The 20705-nt window shown below is 51.4% G+C and overlaps 1 protein-coding gene across 1 annotated transcript in view; it reads right to left on the reverse strand.

The window, feature by feature from the left end:
- Nucleotides 1–20705, reverse strand: part of Cacna1s (calcium voltage-gated channel subunit alpha1 S) — a 62641-nt gene that overhangs the window by 22177 nt on the left and 19759 nt on the right. The window contains exons 6-22 of the mRNA XM_078022570.1: nt 19626–19831; nt 18601–18704; nt 16769–16914; nt 16313–16394; nt 14635–14795; nt 11314–11539; nt 10934–11141; nt 9855–9975; nt 9202–9316; nt 8005–8098; nt 7247–7316; nt 4325–4457; nt 3329–3458; nt 2666–2725; nt 1014–1120; nt 518–605; nt 217–324 (exon numbers count right to left, since the gene is read on the reverse strand). Coding sequence (XP_077878696.1) covers nt 217–324; nt 518–605; nt 1014–1120; nt 2666–2725; nt 3329–3458; nt 4325–4457; nt 7247–7316; nt 8005–8098; nt 9202–9316; nt 9855–9975; nt 10934–11141; nt 11314–11539; nt 14635–14795; nt 16313–16394; nt 16769–16914; nt 18601–18704; nt 19626–19831 — 2159 coding nt within the window. The remainder of the gene's footprint in view (nt 1–216; nt 325–517; nt 606–1013; nt 1121–2665; nt 2726–3328; nt 3459–4324; nt 4458–7246; nt 7317–8004; nt 8099–9201; nt 9317–9854; nt 9976–10933; nt 11142–11313; nt 11540–14634; nt 14796–16312; nt 16395–16768; nt 16915–18600; nt 18705–19625; nt 19832–20705) is intronic.

Genomic DNA, 20705 nt, shown 5'->3' on the forward strand with positions numbered 1-20705 from the left:
AGAAGACACAGGCAACGGTGGCCAGCAGAGCCACAGGCCAGCCATGGGCATCACTTAGGAAACTGGATCTAACCCCCAAACTGTGCATTTAGGGAACATTTGCTTTCACAATTTGGGGCTCCCTCTGCTTGGGAAAGAAATCCATTGGCGCTTTCCATGGCCTGAGAGAGGCCCCAGGTGGGGAGGGGCCAGGCTGCCCAGGAAGGGGGGCCTCACCTTGAAGAGCTGGACCCCAATGCAGGCGAACATGAACTGCAGGAGTGTGGTGACCAGGACGATGTTCCCGATGGTGCGGATGGCCACGAACACACACTGCACCACGTGCTGGGGAGAGAGGGGCCGATGTGGGGCCAGGCCTACACCAACTGCATCCTACTGTCGGCTGGGGGAACAGTTCCCAGGGAAGCATGGCTGCTCCAGCCTCTTCCTTAACCCCCATTTGGCCAAAGAGATGGACCTTTGATGTCCAGCCAGGCTGGACAGGGTTTCTGGAGTCCTGCTAGGGTCCCTCTCTCACCTTTAACCCTTTGGCTCTATTGATAGCTCGGAGGGGTCGGAGCACCCTTAGCACCCTCAGAATCTTCACCACAGAGATGGCACTGGACCTGGGGGAGGCACAGGGGGTGGGGCTGAGGGTAGCCTGTTCCAGCCAGTGGGGCCTCCATGCACCTCCTGCCTCTACTCTCCACACAGCTGCCCTTGGTGGGCCAGGCAGCAGGACACAGGCTTTCTCTGGGTGGCTAGAGGTTCCGTCTCTCCCATTGGGCCAGCAGGGGTTGTGCTCCCCATGGGGAGACAGGGGCTAATTTCTCCTCTCTGCCTCCCTTCTCAGTTTCCAGGACAGGGCTTTGCTCATAGAGCACTGCCCCTTCAGTTCAGCTGGGGACAACCAGGAACCCCCCCACCCACCCTGAGAGACCCTCCTCCTGCAGCATGGGGTGGTATTCCTGCTTCAAAAACCTGGCACAGAGAAAGTTGGGGGCATGCCCAGGGTTGACCCTTGCCCTGCTCACTCTAGTCCCATGGAGATGAGGGACACGGCCACCACCAGCAGGTCCAAGATGTTGAAGTAGTTGCGGCAGAAGGAGCCTTTGTGCAGGAAGGCCCCGTAGGTGGTCATCTGAGGGGAGAGACGCAGTGTCTTGGGTCGCGAGCTTGGGGAGCAGGTCAGAGACTTCCCTGCCCTGCCTCCCAAAGAAGGGCTCCTTGCCTCTGTCTGCTCAGGAGGAGTGAGTACAGAGACAGCCTGCCTGCCTGGGAGTCTCTGCCACTCCACTCCCTCCCGAGGCCTAAGCGCACCCTCTGCTCATGGCGAGGCCTAAGTACACCCTCTGCTCATGGCGAGGCCTAAGCGCACCCTCTGCTCATGGCGAGGCCTAAGTACACCCTCTGCTCATGGCGAGGCCTAAGCGCACCCTCTGCTCATGGCGGAAGCACCAGACTTCTCAGGGGTGGTTGTGCTGGGCTTGCCTCTCTGAGCACAAGTCCTTGACTTCACATACCGATGCATGTCCAGGCTCCTCCCCTGTGACCCTCCTCCCTTCTGAGGGGCAGGACCCAGATCCTCCTCCCCCTGGAAAGCTTTCTGGGAATTTTCCTCTGCTCAGGGATTGCTATGCTGGGTTCAACTGCCCTTTGAGGTCCCCAGAACTTACCAACCCCTTCTCTCTGCATCCCCTACCTACCCCCTGCCTTCTCGCTCCCCTCTCGACTTCTTATATTATACTCCCTTAAGGTCCAATTCACGGCCCTGTATGATTTTGTCTTATCTTGTCTTCTCAGCCCCAGTAACCAGATTTTTCCCTGTGTTGACAGAACATTCCAGTCCAAAGAGGCCACACTGTCCTCTCCAAGAATGTCCCCAAATCTTACAATGAATTTGCTGCTCTCTGTCCTCTTGGATTGCCCTGGTTTTCTCTTCCTAATGAAGTCCTGTCCAACTTCAAGGCCTAGCTCTTATGCCCCCACCTCCACAAAGTCCTCTTTGACCTTGGGAATCCACTGTCTCTGCTCAACTCATTCACTAGTTGAGGCCCTGAAATAAGGGCCATCCCACAGTCTGCTCTGATGGCTGCCTCTCCTCTCCTTGTTGGTGAAGGTAAAGGCCGGGATGAGCCCTCCCTCTGCCTGCATCCCCAAAGCCCACTGCACTGTGATGGCTTCAACTCAGTGTGCCCACCTCAACAAGTGGGCAAGTGGGGATTTGCTGTGGATAAGACATGAACAGCGTGTGGCTGCCAGAACTCCAGGCTGGGACAGTGGTCACTCCCCTGGGGACTCTTGGGAAGTCAATAGTAACCAAGGTCTAGGAACAAATTCCAGCTTCCCTGATCTACTCTCAAGCTCGGTGTGCCTCAGTGTGGAAGAAAGTGCCACAGGCTTCACAGACGCGGGCTGTACTCTGTGGGGTGGCAGGCCGCAGGTTGGTTGTACTTCCTGTCTCCAGCCTTCCCCCCGCTTGGGAGCTGAAGATCTGTCCCATTTCCTGGGTCCTGTGAGGCTTTCCTGTGGTGACCTACCTTCTTCCTGTTTTCTCCCGCCCCTTAGTCTAGGCCCTGAGTGAGGTCAGCGTAAGAAAATTGGATTCACATCAGGGAGGGTGTCCCATTCCCTGGCCCAGAGAAGCCCTGAGCCCAGGGCTGGCTGTCCAGCAGCCTCTACTCACCTTGAGGACAATCTCCACAGTGAAGACGGAGGTGAAAGCAATGTCAAAATACCCCAGGATCTGGGTATGGGGTGGGGGAGAAGCAGCAGTGAGAGGAGGGATGGAGCAATGATACCACCACTACTACCACCACCATGACCACTATTACCACCACCACCACCACCACCATGACCACTATTACCACCACCACCACCACCACCATGACCACTATTACCACCACCACTACCACCACCATGACCACTATTACCACCACTACCACCACCACCACTGTCGCCACCATCACCACCATTACCACCATTCACCATCATCACCACCATTACTATCATCATCACCATCACCACCACCACCACCACCACCACCACCACCACTGTCGCTACCACCACCACTGTCGCCACCATTCACATCATCACTACCATTACTATCATCATCACCATCACCACCATCACCACCACTGTCACCACTACTGTCATCTAAAGCACTCAGTAGCCACAGCCCATCCTACTCCCGCTGTGACAGTACTGTCTAGGAGGGGCGGAGAAGGCAGTCTGGATCTTTAGGAGCTTAAGCTAAGAAACATTGCTTTAGCCACAGAGAATATGCACTTGCACTCTGGGCACCAGAAGTGTGGGGATGGCCGAGGCCTGGCATGGGGGCCCCCATCACCTGGTTCCGCACAGACTCGGCCCGGATGGGGTCCTCAGCAGCCAGGGCAGCACTGCTGAGCAGGATGAAGAGCAGGATGAAGTTGGTGAACCAAGTGGCATTGACGATGCGGTGGCACAGGACACGGATCCTGGCAGGACAGAGTAGGGGGGCAGCGGTGCCGTGAGCTGCTAGCAGTTTAAGCCCCATCAGCCACCATCCTGAAGAGGGACAATGGCTCCTCTCCCTTTTCCCCAGGCAGTAGAGAAGGATAGCCTTGCATTTGTATGGTACCCTGACTGAACAGGAGGGGATTCTGCCTCCCAGTTAGTTCCTTCTGTCTCTGTCCCATATTCCCATGCAATCCCTCCACCGTCTGCCCCTTCTCCCAAAGCACCACCTCACTGAAGTTTCCCTGCAAAAAGGATGGGGCAGGCTGAACTCCATCCATGATGGCAGGCAGGTGACACTCTGTGAGATCTAGAGTCTGTATATCTTTGTGTGTGTGTGTGTGTGTGTGTGTGTGTGTGTGTGTGTGGTGCTGGGGATCGAACCCAAGGCCTTGTGCATGCAAGGCAAGCACTCTACTAACTGAACTATATCCCCAGCCCTAGAATATATGTATCCTAAAGCTGTAAAATTATGAAGCCAATACAAACCATAGCATTTCTCAGCTCATGCACTGGTAATGTCTAAATCTGCTCTTAGCAAGGAGCCAATAAACGCGGTTCTTCTAGGTGTAACTGATAGTGGTCACTTATTTTTTAAGTCCTCCTCCCAACCCACCCCCAGTGTTGGGAGTCAAACCTAGGGCCTCGCAAGTGCCAGGCAAGCACTCTACCACTGATGCCCACCCCAGCATCCTGAACAGGGCACAAGATGTTAAGCTAAAGGAATGAGCTTCTCTCAGTGCAGCTGTAGGCATGGAGAAATAAGAAAAGGTCTTTTAAGGGCAGAGAATGGCTCTCTCTGGGAGTCCCATGGGTCACCCCACACAGCAGCCAAGGGACCACCTACTTATTGGTGGGGCTGAAGATGAAGAAGGAGCTGGCTTCTGGGATGGGCACTGCCTTCTCTTTAAGCTGTAGCTCGGCCAGGGGGCGTGGTCGGGGGCTCACTGGGATTTCAGGCTCATCTTCCTCGTCATCCCCTGTGGGGAGAGGGGGAGATATTAGGGGTGTCTTCCCAAACTTTGCTTCATCTTTAGCTTCTGTGCTCAGAGCCCTCCTAGGGGTCCCTGCAGCCAGCAAGCAAAGTGGGTGGCAAGCCAATATGGGACTCTAGGACATTAGCAGGGACTAGCCTAGGTATCTCTCTTGCTCTGCAGGGAGCAGGGGTCTGTGGGGCGGATCCAGAGTATTCTTGGAGTAGATCCAGGAATAGGCCCAGGAGCTTTTTTGCTGCTCTTTCTGTCTCAAGACTGGATCAACACCATCAATGCATAGTAGCTTGGGAACGGGGTGAGGGGCTGCTTCAGGAGACTTGAATTCTGTCCTCATTCTGCCATTGGCTTGCTGTGCAGTGCTAAACAAATCTGTGCCCTTCCTGAGTTTCAGCTTCCCAATTTGTTCTTTTTATTATTATTATTATTTTCTTTTTCATGGTGCTGGGGATTGAACCTAGGGCCTGGCACACGCTAGGCAAGTGTTCTGCCACTGAGCTACATCCCCAGGGGCTTTCCAATTTGTGGAATTGGCCTGCAATCCCAGTGACTTGGGAGGCTGAAGCAGGAGGATCACAAGTCCAAAGCCAACCTCAGCAACTTAGCGAGGCTCTAAGCAACTCAGTGAGACCCCGTCTCAAAATGAAAAATCAAAAGGGCTGGGGATGTGGCTCAGTGGATTCAACCCTCAGGACCAAAAATCGAAACAACAAAAAATAACAAAAAAAAAAATTTGTGAAATTGACAAGGGAGTGGAAAGTTGTTAGAATAAATGGAGTCAGCGGTCTCTCTTCTAGGATTCTAAAAATAATAATTTGAGAGAGGAACTTCCTGTATGTAAAAAAAAAAATAGAAAGAAAGAAAGCAACCAACACTTCTTGAGCTGCAGCACAACCTCAGGACCAGGGCAGGTACTGGGGTGGAGGAGGGAGGGAGGGAGAGGAGGATACAGATACTGACAGCACGTCCAAGGTCTCACGGCCTCTAGGGGGAGCTGAGGGCCTGAAGTCCTCTGCTCCAGGGCAGGAGGTCCCAGGGATGGCGCTGGGGCTGTGCTAAGCAGGGAGAGTGCTGGAAGAGGGGTTGCCTCACCCTCCACCTTCTCTCTTTTCCCACCCGCCCTGGCAAAAACCCTCAGTGCAACTCAGTGAGACCCTGATTCTGGATTCTGGTCTCCCCATTGAAGACCATCCAAATCCGATTCTCTCTCCCCTCCACTCCTGAGAAACTAGAGAGAACTCTTGCTTCTTCCTCTGAATGTGTGTCCTAACCTGACATTTCCTGTCCTGCCTGGGCTGGCAAGGACCCCAGGGGCACACTTTCTGCTTAATTATAGAGACCTATTAATTCTTAGAGTTGGCATCTGGTAGCATCTTTGCCTCCTCTCCCTTCTAATTCTCTTTTCTGTTGTCTGTGCCCAACTTATTTCCTTTAGTGCACGTATCTTTTGTTGTAGGCCATTTCAAATTCTTTTTAAAATCAATTAATTAATTATTTTGGTACAAGAGATTGAACCCAGGGGCGCTTAACCACTGAGCCACATCCCCAGCCCTTTTTATTTTTTTTATTTTGAGACAGGGTCTCCCTAAGTTGCTCAGGGCCTTGCTAAGTTGCTGGCTTTGAACTTGCATCCTGCCTCCTGAGCCCCTGAGATCGCAGGTGCCCAGCTTGAATTATTTTTAGAAAGAAGGTAGATATAAACACAATCCCTCCTCTTGCTAAGACCTCTCCTCCAAGCATCCAGCCTACTCTCCCTGCCCTCCTTCTCCTCTGCAGTTCCCCTCAACTTTCCTATGTCAGCCAGTCTCCACCCGCTCTCTAGCCACCCACTTCTAATAGATGACACCTGTGAGGTGAGACAACTCCAGATGAATTATTCTAAAACTCCAATCTTTATTTCTGGTAGATACTGGAAGAACATTTTATCAGTCTTACTATACCATCTCCATTCAACCCACATTTCATTTCTCAAAATCCTTGCATATATTCACTCATTCATTTTACTGAGCATATACTCTGTGTCAAACACTGTGCCACCCAGAACCCAAAACTTCCCCATGGAGCATAGAGTCATTGGAGCAGATGGTCATTGGCTGATTCCACAAAGAGACAAAAAATTGCACCCATGACTCAGTGCTCTATAGGACCCATGAGTGAGCTGAGCAAAGCCTGGGAGCTTTTGGATACCAAGACTCTTCCAGGTGGACTTTTAGGATTAATCCAGCCTGATTCAGCTTCCTCCATGTGTCTTCTCCTTGGTCCAGATGAATAGGATTTCTGGTTATGTGCATTTAGATGCTCAAAGTTCATCCATAGCTGTGTGTAATCCACCCTTCCCATCCTCCCTTCATCTTTTCCTTTTGGATTCCACACAGTGCCACACATGGATGGGTGTGCGTGCTCTCATTGAGGGTCCATTCTGTGTGACTACTAGGAAGGTCATATGTACCCACCAGTCTCTGTGCTTTCCAAACCAGGTCCTCAGCACTGAAGCATGCATTCAGCACTCAATAAAAACTTGCAGAGGTAAACACAAATAAGACGTGTGAATTTTTCTACTGTGTGTGTTGTAGGGAGAGGTGAGCTGGCAGATAGATGGCTTATTTGCAAGGTTGGGTGAGGAAGGGACGTCTCCCTGGTCCTGACCTCCATATGGAGGAATTCGAGTAGGGGACACCCAAAATATTGCCCATGGGGAAAAGTGGGGAAAAGGTGGCACCAGCATATGCCTCTTTAATCCCATCACCCTGCTCCAGCCTAGGCTCGAAGATCCTCACCTGGGAAGTCCGCTGAGGGGTAGGGATCCTTCACCTCATTGACATTAGATTCAAATTCATCAATTTTCAGCTGTAGGAAGGAACATAATAAAGAAGATGGCAAAGCACAGCTGCAGTTGCATGTCCTGAGCACATGCTGGGGACCAGCGTAGCATTCAACCTCCATAATCCTCTGTAGCCTGAGGGACAGGCGCTACTGTGGTCATCCCTGACCTACAGACCAGAGCCCAGGCCCAGCAAGGTCAGGCAACTTGTCCTGCCTCCATGAGACACAGTCAAGGCCCACACTTGTCCCAGCCTGTGTCCTCTGTTGGGTTCAACAGTGGAGATGGACTCCCCAGACCAGGCTTCCCAGCCCTTCTGAGCCCAGTTCCCTAACTCCTTGAACTCCATTTCCTTAGTCTCTGGGAATGTCAAACCATGCCAGGCTGAAACGGGCAGGGCAGGACTGGTGGGGAGTCAGTCCAGCCTCTCAGGAGGCATGGGTGTCTTAGGGAGGTGGAAACCCCTTGCTCTAGGACAGGAAGCTGGAACTGTGAGGAAGCCTGGTTCCCTGATTGGAAGGCCCCGGCCTCTCAGTACAGGATTCCCTGGAGCCCATGCATCCACCAGTCCTCCCCCCAACAGAATGCAGGGGAGCCCTTACCTCTCTTCCATCTCCCCTTCCTGCCCCACCAATGCCCTGAGGCATCGAGGAAACCAGGGGGCTTTCACAACCCCTCCACGTAGCCTGTAAAGCACCTCATATGAGGTCTCACCTTGGCGGTGGTGGGAATGCCCTCACCCTTGGGTTTCTGCTCCAACTTCTTGGCCATCATGGTCTTCTCTTCCTCTGACTTATCTGGGAGACCCCTGGGTTGGAAAACCAAGGAAACCTGAGGTGGAGTCCCAACCAGACAGTCGTCAGGGGTCTTCTCAGCCTGAAAATTCCCTCGGAAGGATCCCACACCAAGGGCTCAGGGGGTCTTTGTGCAGGAAGGTGAAGGACTGGCTACCAAGTGGGATGGTGGTGGACCTGGGCAAGCCCTTTCTCTGATGAGAGGCCATGATCCACAGCTCAGGCTTGAGGCTCACTGGTCAGCTAGATTCAGTGTTTGTTGATAGTGAATGGGTGGAAAGTGGATTTGTACTTAGTTCATACAAAATTCATGGAAGTGTTTTGTCCAAGATGGTTTTAAGCTTTCTAAATGTCTGGACTCTACTGCTGGTCTCTCTTTCCCCTCCTCTTCCCATGTTTTGTCCACAGGAATGGGCACTCCATTCCAGCAGGCATGGGCATTGGGAGAAGCAGGGCTCCATCCAGAACCTAGTTACTCCAGTGTGGCCCTCCAGGGACAGACAGGGTTGGCACCACCTTGGAGCTTGCTGGAAATGCAGAACCTTGACCCACCCAACCTGGTTCAGACCAGTTGAAACGGAATCTGAATTTTAACAAAATTCCCAGGTGGTACATTTGTAGTTTGAGTTTGAGAAATGCTGTCTAGACCAGTCCTACTTCCACCCCCAGAGGAGAGTCCCAGGCTACAGAGAGTGACATGACATCCCAAATGGAGAGACCTCAGGAGGTCCAGAGAAGCCAACACCCACTTCACAGATGGAAGGTGCCTGAGGTTCAGTAAAGGACGACTCCCTCCAAGAGGTACAGTGACTCAGAGTAGTAGGGCTGGGAGGAGAAATCCCAGAAGCCCTCATGCGGGTCACCTGGCCCGATGCACCAGGTTCTGCCATCACATCTCCTGAGGCCTGTGTAGAAGGCCATCCCGCCTCTAGTCCTGCCCCCAAAATGACTCACAGGACTGCAGCAGCCCTGGCTGTCCTAGCTGTAGGAGTGGGCCTAAGGGAGAGGCCACATGGCCCCTCATCATTTGGCTCCAGGGAAAACCCCCTCCCCCAGATGGAGGCCAGTACCGCGGCCCAGCGCTCCAGCTCCCTCCTGCTGAAGACACAGAACTCACTTGGACATCTTCCTGCGTTTCCTCTCCTCGGCCTTGGCCTTCTGGGCAGAAGTCAGGCTCTCCGCCTCAGCCAGGTTGTCCACAGCAATGGCCAGGAAGACGTTGAGCAGTATGTCTGAGAGAGCCGAGCTAAAGAACCTTGGGTTGGGGTGAAAGGAAGCCTCTGCCTGTGTTGACAGGACCTAACGCCCGCTGGGGTAGTGGAATGTCCCTTGCTAGAGAGGGTGTGAGCTCAGGGACACAGGTCAGGGCCCTCTGAGAAGCCTAGATGCAGAGGGTATCCATGAGGGGTTCTGAATCCACCACGGCCTTTAAATCCTATCCATTTCCTGCCATAACTGATCTCAGCTCCTGCACCAGGCTACTACCTGGGGACCACCATCTGTACTGCTCCTCCGCTAAACCCTGTGCTTCCTCCCACCTGCTCCAGGCTGGTTGAGGTCAGTTTCTCCCCATGACCAATCATTCCTTCCATGGTCCTCAAACCTTTCTATTGAGAGGAATCATCCCATAGCCACACCTGCCCTTGCTTTGTCCTATCCCCCCACTTCATGAGCTAGGACCTCCCCTCCAGCCAAAGGGCCTGGCTGCCTTGTAAGTGGGCACTCTTGACCCCTCCCTAAGTTCTCTGCACCCTGCACCCAAGGGGATACAGTTGCCACAGACGAAAAGGATGATGAAATAAATACACACAAGCACGCCGGGGTAGGACGGCCCCCCATAGGCCATGATCCCGTTGTACATCACAGAGTTCCAGTCCTCTCCTGTCAGGACCTAGGGGGAGAGGGGGAGCGAGGAGATGCGAGGGTGGGCATGCAGACCTGAGAGTCTTCCGTAGGGACTGCACGGTTCAAAAGGCCTCTTCTGGCTCCATCATTCTCCCCAGTCTGTCCTCTTCATCCCAGGGCACAGGTGACTGGTCCCTGCCCTCCCCATTGCCTCTGTTAATAGCATCTCGTCCAGTTCTGCAGGGCCAGGGAGTTTGATGAAGGGGTCCCTTTCCCAGTTTTGTTCCCAACCTCCAGGCTAAACTGGATGGCACCAGCCAGGCCCCCTGTCATCCCAGAAATGGTGTGAAATAGCAGGTCCCTTGAAAGCCGTGATGTCTGACCAGCCAGTGGGGTGAATGGAAGAAAGAGAAAGTGGAGTCGTCCAAAAGACAAACTGCTTGTCACACACCACCCTTCTGGCTGGCACAACAGGAGGTGTTACCTGAGAGGTTCCAGCTATAACTGAAAGGAGTTTTTCCTACATTACACTGGGCTAGCTCTGTGGGAGGCAGTGGCTCTGAGGGCTTCTCACTGGGTTACAGACACACTCCCTTTGGTGGCTCCTAGGGAACAGGTGGCAGAGCCATGCCTCCCGAGTGAGCAATGTTTCATGCATCCCTCGGGCTTTCCCAGGGTGGGCAGGGAGTACCTGACTTGTCTGGCTTTGTCCTCAGAGACACGAGCTGCACACCTCTGAACTCCCAGCGCACCCTAACCTACCTACCTCTCTGCAAGGACCAGGGACCAAGAAATATCAGACAGATTGGGCCCAGCCCCACTGAGGACACAGGCCAGCCAGCATGACAGTGGCAAGAAGTACAGGGGATGGGAAAGACCAGAGGAGGACACCAGCAGATCCAAAAGGGATTCCCAGAGAAGGTGGTGCCTGTCCTGATCTTTACGGACAGGAAGCAGGATTCAGTAACTGCACAGGAAGAGAGATGTGCAGACGGACGGCCTACCTGGAAGACGCTGATGAGGGCCTGGGGGAAGTTGTCAAAGTTGCTGCGCCGCACCTCGGTGTCTTCAAAGTCGTACCTTCCCCCAAAGAGCTGCATGCCCAGCAGAGCAAAGATGATGATGAAGAGGAAGAGCAGCAGCAGCAGGGAGGCGATGGAGCGGATGGAGTTGAGCAGGGAGGCCACCAGGTTGCTCAGCGATGTCCAGTACCTTAGGGGAAGTGCACCGGGTGGGGAGGAGGCAGAGTCCTCTCACCAGCACTCCCAGGGGGATGGGTGGGCCTGGGGAAAATGGCTTGGAGGGATGGGATGCACAGGGGAAGGGCTGCCTGGGGGCCAGAAGCCCTGGATTCCCAGCGCAGGAACACTGGCTCTTTGCTCACTTTGTGATCTTGAAGATCCTCAGGAGGCGGATGCAGCGGAGCACGGAGATGCCCAGGGGCGACATGGCGCCCGACTCCACCAGCAGGATCTCCAGGATGCCGCTGCACACCACGAAGCAGTCAAAGCGGTTGAAGATGGACATGAAGTACTGGCGCAGGCCCAACCCGTACATCTTCATCAGCATCTCGATGGTGAAGAGGGACAGCAGCACCCGGTTGGCGACATCTGCAGGCAGGCACCACAGCCTCCCATCATGCTCCTTCCCATCTCCATCTCCAATCCTTTGCCCTGGACGGAGCCTCCACCCATACACCCTCCCCGGGTTTCCAAGGCACGATGGTTTTTTATCCTTCAAAACTCAGTAAAACCTGGTGAATTTTGCCCACTGAAGGAAACCTAGTCTAAATTTCCAACAAGCTAAGTCGTACCATATTTAACAGGAAGAGAATTTCATCACTTTTAGTTTCACTTATGTTCATTCAGCTCTGCTTTTGCCTCCTTATCACGTACACCACCCCACCCCACCCCATAGAGGAGCCCTCCAGGGTCTACAGCCAATCTGTCCTCCTGTACTTTGCCCCATCCTCCTTGGGAAGCCCCTGACCAAGGCTCCTTTGTCTTTCCTTATATGTCTGACTTCTTTCTTTCAAGTGGACCCTTGCATGGCCATTGAAAAAGCTCAAGTCCATCCCATTCACTCTGTCTGTGCTGTCTGAGCTCTTTCATCCTTATCCCAGCTAGCTTCCTGAAAGAGAGGTCCACACTGCTCTCTTCACTTCCCAACTGGTTCTGTCCCGTTTGTTCTTCAACCCATATCCATCTGGATCCACTCTCATCATTTCACCAACAAGCTCTCCAGGATCGTCCATCGCCTCCATGTTGCCCAATTGCTGGATGTTTTAATCCTCTTTCTTTCTGGTCCCCAGCAGCCCTGGCTCTGTTGAACATCCTTCTGCCTTTACAGACATTCTTTCTCTTTCTCTCTGGCTTCTGTGATACTACATCCTTGTGGATTTCTCTTCTCCTCTGGTTCCTCCTAAGCCCCCTCGGCAGATGTATTCTTTACTTAGACATTGAATGAGAACCTGAGCTATGCACTTGGGTGGACACAATCTCCTGGGGATCTGGCAATCTTCTAGGATTGTTACTTCAACGCTGCTCCTGCCAATGACTCCCAGATTTAATTCTTGAAGAGATTTAGACCTCTGTGCCAAATTCCAGTCGTGTCTTTTCATCTGCTTCCCGACCTCTTCAATGGGAGGTCTCAAATGCCCAAGGCCAAGCTGATCCCCTCCTATCTCACCAAGCACATGTGGTCATTGACCATCTTCCCCATCTACCATCATCCACTAATTGGCATAGGCCAAGAACCTCGAGTTCACCTCTGCCTCCACTTAGTAGGCAGTGTTCCCAGCTTCCCCACATTTGGTCACTGACAATGTGTGGTACATTTAATAGGGTGTTCAAAAGATGGGGGTTCAAAAGAATGAATGAAGATAAGAACAGATGCACGCAGGCATCTGATCAGTAGCGTGGTTTCCTATTTCCTTCCCAAGTCTTCGATTTCTTTCTTTGAAGAAATTTAATCTCCTTCATCACATAATATAGTAGTCTCTTGCTCTGTCCTGTTAGTTGAGGTTCCTGGGGTTCTAGCTCCCATTGCTTGGACCTGAAGCCTCCTCCTCAGGGGAGCTCTGTCCCTTATTTGGTTTGCAAGTTTTTCCTGTGAACTCATCATCAGGAAACATTTTCCCTGTGGGGATTCTGTGTGCTTTGGCTCCTTGAAGCATCTTTAAAGAGCAGTTGTGTTTGCTTCTCTTGGGCACCCTGGGGATTTCACTTCTCTGCAGCCAGTGTCACAGAGGCTTTTTATGTTTGTGTCTTAGCTTGCCCTCTTGGCACCATGACAGGTAGTGAAAATTGGACCCCATGCTTCCATAGGGCACAGATCAATTTCGATATTTTCACTTGAGACATTTTTTTTCTTCCTCCCAGGGCGCCAGCAGGGAAAAACTTCTAAGCTCCTCGTGTGGTCCAATGGGCAGGGAGAGTTTTACTTACTTTACTTGGGGGCAGCTTTGCTAGGGCCTTGGTTCTATGCTATATACCAGCCCAGGGCCCCATCAGACCCCATCTCGTATCCCTGCTTAGACATTAAAAGCCCAGCTGCTACCCTTGAGGGTTTAGGTCTAGGTCTAAATGTCCCTGGAAGTTAGCTCATGAGCTCACTTGTCTGGCTTTTGGCCGTCTCTTTGTTTCTGCCACCCAGAGACTTCCTTCTCATAACTTGAAATGGTGTTATTATAAATCAGGCAGCATTGTTACATGTTTGTAATGGGAGAGCACTTAGTTTGTCCACCATATTAGAACTGGTTCTTCTTTTGTCTTGCCTAACCCTTGGTCACAGTCCTTAGCTCTGCACACAGAGGACTTTGACTGCATGGATGAGGCTCATTTATCTTCTGCAAAGACTCAAGTCCCATCCTGTTACATTCATCCTTATAACTTTTCACTGGCTTTCCTTTGCCCCAAAATTATTCTTCCAACACCTATGACAGCATATGAGGTCTGTTATAAGCAAAAGCAACTCTGCCACTCTTGGTCACATTCAAAGTTCAATGGATCCCCAAGTTCACATCTTCACCGTTTTGCTTGCATGGTCCCTCCTGCAGGAATCCCTGCCAACCTTTGACCTCCTGGGCCATGTCTACTTCTCCTTTAAAATCATGGATCTCCAGAATCTTTTCTGTGATCCTCCTCTAGCTTCCTTCCATCTACTCTATCAGTGGCCTCCTGGATGGCCTTGAAACTATTCCCATGTCCTCTCCTCTGGCTAAGTCCACTCCTTGAAGTAAAGAGCAGTGAATCGACTCTTTTGTATCCTGAGTTCTTTTTCTATGCTTTAGTATGTACTCAATAAATAGTTGGTGAAAGATTGTTCCTTGTGGTAGGATTTGAGCTCAGATGCTTGGTGCTCTAAATTACTAGTAATCTTATATGCAATGATCTTTGATTGAAATAATTTGCCCAGTCACTTGGGTAAGCACTAAAAGCTCTCCCAATGTGTTGCTGTCACGGGTCCTCATGGATAGCAAAGCCTTGAGGAGGAAAGTTAGGTGTGTCACCTTGCCTGTCGAGATCTCTATTTTCCCATGTAAAAGGAGGGAGTTGAATTGCATGATCAATCCCAGCAGTCAATAATTCCTAGAAAGTGAAGTCAACATCCAATTGACCTCTTCTGGTCAACCCCATGATACCCTTGGCAGGTTTTAGCATCAAGTCCATGTGCTCCCTTCCCGAATTCCTTCCCTCCAACTCACCTTGCAAATGGGTCAGCCAGAGTGGCTGATTGTGGTGCTCTGAGGCAATGGACAGGGTGTTGAGGGCCACTATCAGGATCACCAGCCAATAGAAGACCTTGGATTTCACTAGGTCGTGACACTTCCAGCGAAAGACACGATTCCACTGCCGCCAGTGCCGGCTGAGGGAGGGGACAGGAAGATGGGGGCCAAGAGCTACTTTGCTGGAGTCCACTTTTCTCCAGTGATACTCAGCTGAACTCCAGCCACACCTGGTCAGAACACCCACTCTCCCCTCCTGCTACACAAGAGAGCTCAGGGCATGAGTTCCAGAGCCCGGATGATTGAAAATCTGATTGAAAATCTCTTACTGCAAACTTCTTCATCTTGCAAATGAGAATAATAAAGATGCCAACCCCTGAGGCAATTAAATGAGCTGATGCGAGGAAAATACTCAGCCCTGAGCTTCACACAGGAGTTGCAAGCATTTTAACTTCAATTAAAGCAACACTGAATGGTCCCAATAACGTAAAAATGTCTGGGATGGTCAGGAAAAGCCACTTTCACCATTTATATGGCCTTTTTGGTGAGCAATAGGGCCCCATTTATCAAAGTTTAAAATCTATATTTCTTTTGACCCAGAAATCCCATTTCTAGACTTCTGCCCAGAAGAAATGGTCATGCTTTTGCACAACACAAGAAAGACTAATTAGATACATTTTGGTACAACTGTACTGAGGAATAGTTTATATTCAAAGATATGTTTTTAAAAAGGTATGTGTGTGTGTGTGTGTGTGTGTGTTCATAGATCTGTGATTATATGTATACATAGGTGTAAAATGGATAATTTTAAGTAAAAATAGATAATTTTAAGTAAAAATTATGTCATGAGATGATATGCATATTGTATTCATTTATTTAACAAATGTTTGTCAACACCTTCTATATGCTGGACATTATTCTAGTCATTACAGTAGCCCTCATCTGCCATTATAAGTAGGCCACACAGAACTTATAACATAAATAACTCCATTATGTAGCAAACAAAAAAAGCAGAAAATCATGTGTGTGTGTGTGTGTGTGTGTGTGTGTGTGTGTGTGTGTGTGTGTGTGTAATAGAGATGAAAGCACAGAAAAGATCTTAGAGGGCTACTTGGCTAACTGTTGCCATGGTTACCTCTTTGAAGGGCAGTAGGGACTTTCATCATTTCTTTAGTGTATTTCCCTATTGTTTGATCTTTCAAAAACCAAGATTATGTGTGAATTTGTAAAAGACAGCCTACCAATCAAACAAACCCTCCTTAAGACAAAGGCAAGAGCTTGGAGCGTCGCCTTGTCTCCAGACGCTTGGTCAGGGCCAATTCTTAGGAAGCCCATGTTGTGGGTCCCCCTTTCCCTTGTGGAGGTTTGCAGCCTCACCCAAGCCCACCTCCTAAGAGAGCAGCAGCCAGATGTGCTGGCTGCCCCAAGGGCTCCCTGCTTCTTCCTTAAATGGTATATAAATAGGTCACCTGCTCAGGGCCTTGTTCCCTGAGCAGCAGGACACTGCCGAGTCCTCAGAGCAAGAACTGGCCCTGTTTTCTTGCAAATCTGCCTTTCTAAGGGCTGGGATGGTGACTGGAGGGGAAGGTAACTAATTGGACTCTGACCCCGTGTCTCAGTGAGAGGGCCAGAAGCTGGGAGATGGTCAGGTACTCACATGAACTGGATGATCTTGTTCAAGCCCTCTATCTCATACAGGCTCTCTGTGTCAGAGCCACCTCCATCCAAAGACAGCCGCCCTAGGGATAGGACAGATCCAGAAAGTCAGCCACAGGAAGGACGCAGCGGAGTTAGGTACCTCTGGGAAGGACGGTGCAATCGTGAGCCTGGGTCCTCCTGGGATTTCCTGAGATTTCAGATTCCCAAGAGCCCTCATCTGCCATTGTGAGTGGGCCACAGCACTTTGGGAAGAGCCCAGGGCACCCCTGGATTCTACCACCTGGGGTGCAGGGGCTTCGGCAAGTCATCACCCTCAGGGCCAATGCTGTCCCTGCCCAGGGGGCCTGCCAGGCTTTTGGGCATATATAATGGCATCACGGCTCTGTGGGAGCGGATGGTGGGGTGTGGCTCAGTAGCAGGGACAGGAATCTGACTGCGGCCCTGGGGCCCAAACCTTCTCTCAAGTCCTCCACGTCCATGACCTCGCCCTGCGTGATCCAGCTCATGTAGCCCCGGAGGTCCTCTTCCAGCTGCTGCTTCTCCCGGAGCTTTTGAAAGGTCCCCCTGGACTTGGCCTTCTCTCGCTCCTTGGTGAATTCCCTGAAATGGGACGGGGCAGGCAGGAGGGGAGGAAAGAGAAAAGAGGGGAAGCCTGAGCTTCCTGAAGACAGCGGGCTCACTCTGTGCCTGGATGTGCCCCTTTCTGGCTGTGGTGTTGCCTGGGGTCTGAGGTGGCCCTCCAGGTGGCTCAGGGTAGCACCTCTCTCCCTTCCCCTTCCTACCTCCAGAACACCTTGGAGGACCACTCAGCCTCCCATATCTATTTTCCCACTCTGTTTCATTTTCTCCCACCTTATTTTGGGGTTACCTTTGAAGGTTGGGGGTTAATGACATGATAGTGCATTGCCCTGATGGATCAGCCTTGGATCCTCAGAGTGGCTGGCATGAAGGGGACACTGCTTGACCCTTTCAGGTATCCTAGAAATTATTTCCACTTACAGACCCAAGGCCTTGAGGAAACTCCCCAGGCCAAAAGGCAGGCACCAGTTCTGGAAGCAAAGGACCTGAGAGAGGGATCTGCAGACCAGCAGAGGGCAGCCCTAGGCAGCAGAGGGCAGAGCCCTGAGTGGACCAAAGAGACAGCAGCAGTGATCTGCTGCTGAGATGGGCCCCGGGGGCCAGGAGGAGTCTGCTCTTAAGACAGTCACCACACCCTGTCAGGGTGGTGTCCGGGCCGGGGCTCTGTCTCCGACCTTTAGTGGTGCAGCAAAGCATGCTGATCCCTCCTTAGAACTATTATTTTGTGCAAGATGCATGGACTAAAACCACAGTTTACAAAGGGACCAATTATGTTAAAGTACAGTTTTTGTACGAAACATTCTGATAGAGGAATACATGTAGTTCTTCATTAATTCATTACTATGAAGATCTAGTTGTCAGTTAAATAACTACCATAATTTCAAGGTAGTAATGAGTATCACTGTTTACAGCAACTGTAATGTGACTTGGGATTTCTGTTAGGACAAGTGACAGCTACTGCTGATAACGCTGTGGTTTGTCACCTATGTTCATCATTAAACGGAACTCAATATTAATTGGAATAATAAAAAAATAAAAATAAGTTTCTCCTAACCAACTTCACAGACCCTTTGAATTCTATCTACAGACTGCCTGGGGTCGGGGAAGCTTCTAGGGTGGGGTGATTGGCTACTGCTAATCTCTTCACTGTGGCTGGGGAGGGACCCCAGCAGGGTTATCTCAGAGGGAACAGCCCTCATTAATTATGACCGTTAGTACTTAGTGCGCGATATGTGTTGGACTCTAAGTATTAGCTCATTTAATCCTCATAAATCCTATGAAATAGATACTAACATTATTCCTATTTGACAGATGCAGAAACTGAGGCACATAGAGGTTAGGTAATTAGACAAAGCAGTAGTGTGAGAATTTAAATGAACGGTCTGTGTTAATGAGGGGACATACTGCCTCCTAGGCACACCCTGGGGCAGGAGGCTGGGGTCTAAGGGGCTTTGTTCAGAAGTGTGAATGCAGAAGGACAGAAGAAAGCAAGAATGGGAGAAGCTTGAGGAGAAAAGGGGAGGAAAATGAAAACCTGAAGGGTCCTGCTGCCATCTCTTATCTTTTCCTTGCTAACCAGGAAGAGTGCTCTTGGCCCAGTGGACTGACGGGGACCCAGGGATGAGCCCAGGTGCTAGCCATACCTCCCTGCCCTGCTCTGCTCCTTCCTCCCCCCACCCCCGCCCCAGCTGCCTCTGGGCTCCTTACCCACTCAGGACGCCCAGCACCAGGTTGAGGATGAAGAAGGATCCCAGCAGAATGAGGGTGACAAAATAGATCCAGGGCCACTCGTTCCCGATGGCATCGTTGACCTAGTCCAGACAAAGGTGTGAGTCCCATCCTCTGACCCCTGAGGATTTAAGTGCTCTCCCCAGGTCTGTCCACTCAGAATCTAGCCACTCCTGGGCACAAGGAGAGACACCATTTGGGCCCAACAAGGAGACCTTTTCTCCTTGCACACTGCAGGGGGCCTTGCTTGTCTGCCTGTCCTAGGCCATCTACCCATTTTCCCTCACCAAGGTATCTCCCATGTGCCTCTGGACTAGGCTCTGTGGATGCCATGTCCGGTGGTGTTGTTTGTTTGCTTTGTACTAGGAATTGAACCAGGAGTGATTAATTACTGAGCCTCATCCCCAGCCCTTTTTGTTTTTTATTTGGAGACTGGGTCTCATTAAATTGCTTAGGGCCTTGTTAAGTAGCTGAGGCTGGCTTTGAACTTGCAGTCCTCCTGCCTCAGCCTCCTGGTTGCTAGGATCACAGGTATGCACCACTGTGCCCTGATGTTGGTTTCTTTATGACCAAGATTTTTCAAAGTGAATAACCTCTGTGACCCCAGACAAGTCATGCAACATCTCTGAGCATTAACTACCCCATCAATTTGATGAGGATAGTGGTATGTGCTCTGTCCTCACAGGCTGGCAGCAGAGGTGAAATCACATGGGTGACACTCCTTTGATAAGTTCAATCATTTGCTTCCTAGTCTGAGCTCACAAGAAGCATTCACACTAATCCTTTATATTTGTCAAACATTTGACAGTTTTACTATTGTTCCTGCTCCAGGCCACATTGTGATTAAGAGTGCTGGAGTGGAGCCGGAAGGATTAGAGTTCAGTTCTTGGGTTCTATGGCTCATCAGGTTCCTAACCGTGGGCAAGATATGTACCCTTTCCAAGCCTCAGTTTGCTTATCTGTTAAATGGGCAAAAGCAGCAGTAGGCACAGGCTCAGACCCACCCAGTAAAGGACATCCGTCCATCCCTCCATGGTGATGCACTGGTACACCGTGAGCATGGAGAAGCCAAAGTTGTCGAAGTGGGTGATGCCATGGTTGGGCCCTGGCCAGCCACCCCGGCACTCACTGCCATTGATGGTGCATGGGCGCCCCGAGCCTGTCCTGGCACAGGGTGATGGCTTCTCGTTCTCCACGGTGGCCACGATATCTGGAGGCAGAAGGCAGAGTCAGTGCCAGGCAATGCTAGTAGGGGGTCAGTAACAGGAGATAGGATGCTCAGGGAATAGAGCAAAAGGTCTAAACCACACTGGGGGTGAAGATACAGAGGACGCCCCCCCCCCCCCATGGAGCAGATGCTGGAGAGGAAGGGATGGCCCAGGCTGAGGACTGGCCGTGGATGGCTATGGGCAGAAGTGACTGTGCTTAGACCCCAGGGCCTCTTTGGAGAGTCTGCTTCTAGGATTAATCATCCAAAGAGGTGCAACCCATGAAGCAGGACTAGTAGGAGTGGTCTTTGTGTCCACTGCTCCCAAAGAGGGGGAGCAGCCCGGCTGAAGTGGGGCATGGGGCTGGGGACAGGGACTTGCGTGTTCTGACTTCAGAGGCCTATCTGGGGGCTAAGTTGGGCATGTTCCAACAGCACTGGGCTGAGACATCTGACCTGCGGGGCAGGGGTCTGCTCTCCAGGGAGCAGCCAACAGGCCACAGCCTGCACTCTCTTCCCTCCCTGGATGGCGCTTTTATTGTCTCTAAAATCCTGCAAATTTGAGAACATTCTGGATCACATTAGGGTGTTTCACAGTCTCCCTGTGTTCAGAGATTGACTTAGCTCATCGGAACCAGAACGCCCTACCTTACCCATGTTGACCAAGTGGGCTCAGTGCCCTGCAATGGGACAGCGAGGACCTTGATGGTCAGAGCAGGGCCCCTGACCCCACGAAATCAGTAACCCCAATCAGGCAGGGGCTTTTAAGACCTCCAGATTCGGACTGAAGATTGTGATAGATGGCCCCTTCCTGTCTGTCTGTCTGAGAGGGCTGATTAGGTTGCAGACCGTCATGGCCATGAGAAGAGGCTGGCAT

Source organism: Ictidomys tridecemlineatus, chromosome 10 (genome assembly GCF_052094955.1).
Source record: "Ictidomys tridecemlineatus isolate mIctTri1 chromosome 10, mIctTri1.hap1, whole genome shotgun sequence".
NCBI classification, from domain to species: domain Eukaryota; kingdom Metazoa; phylum Chordata; class Mammalia; order Rodentia; family Sciuridae; genus Ictidomys; species Ictidomys tridecemlineatus.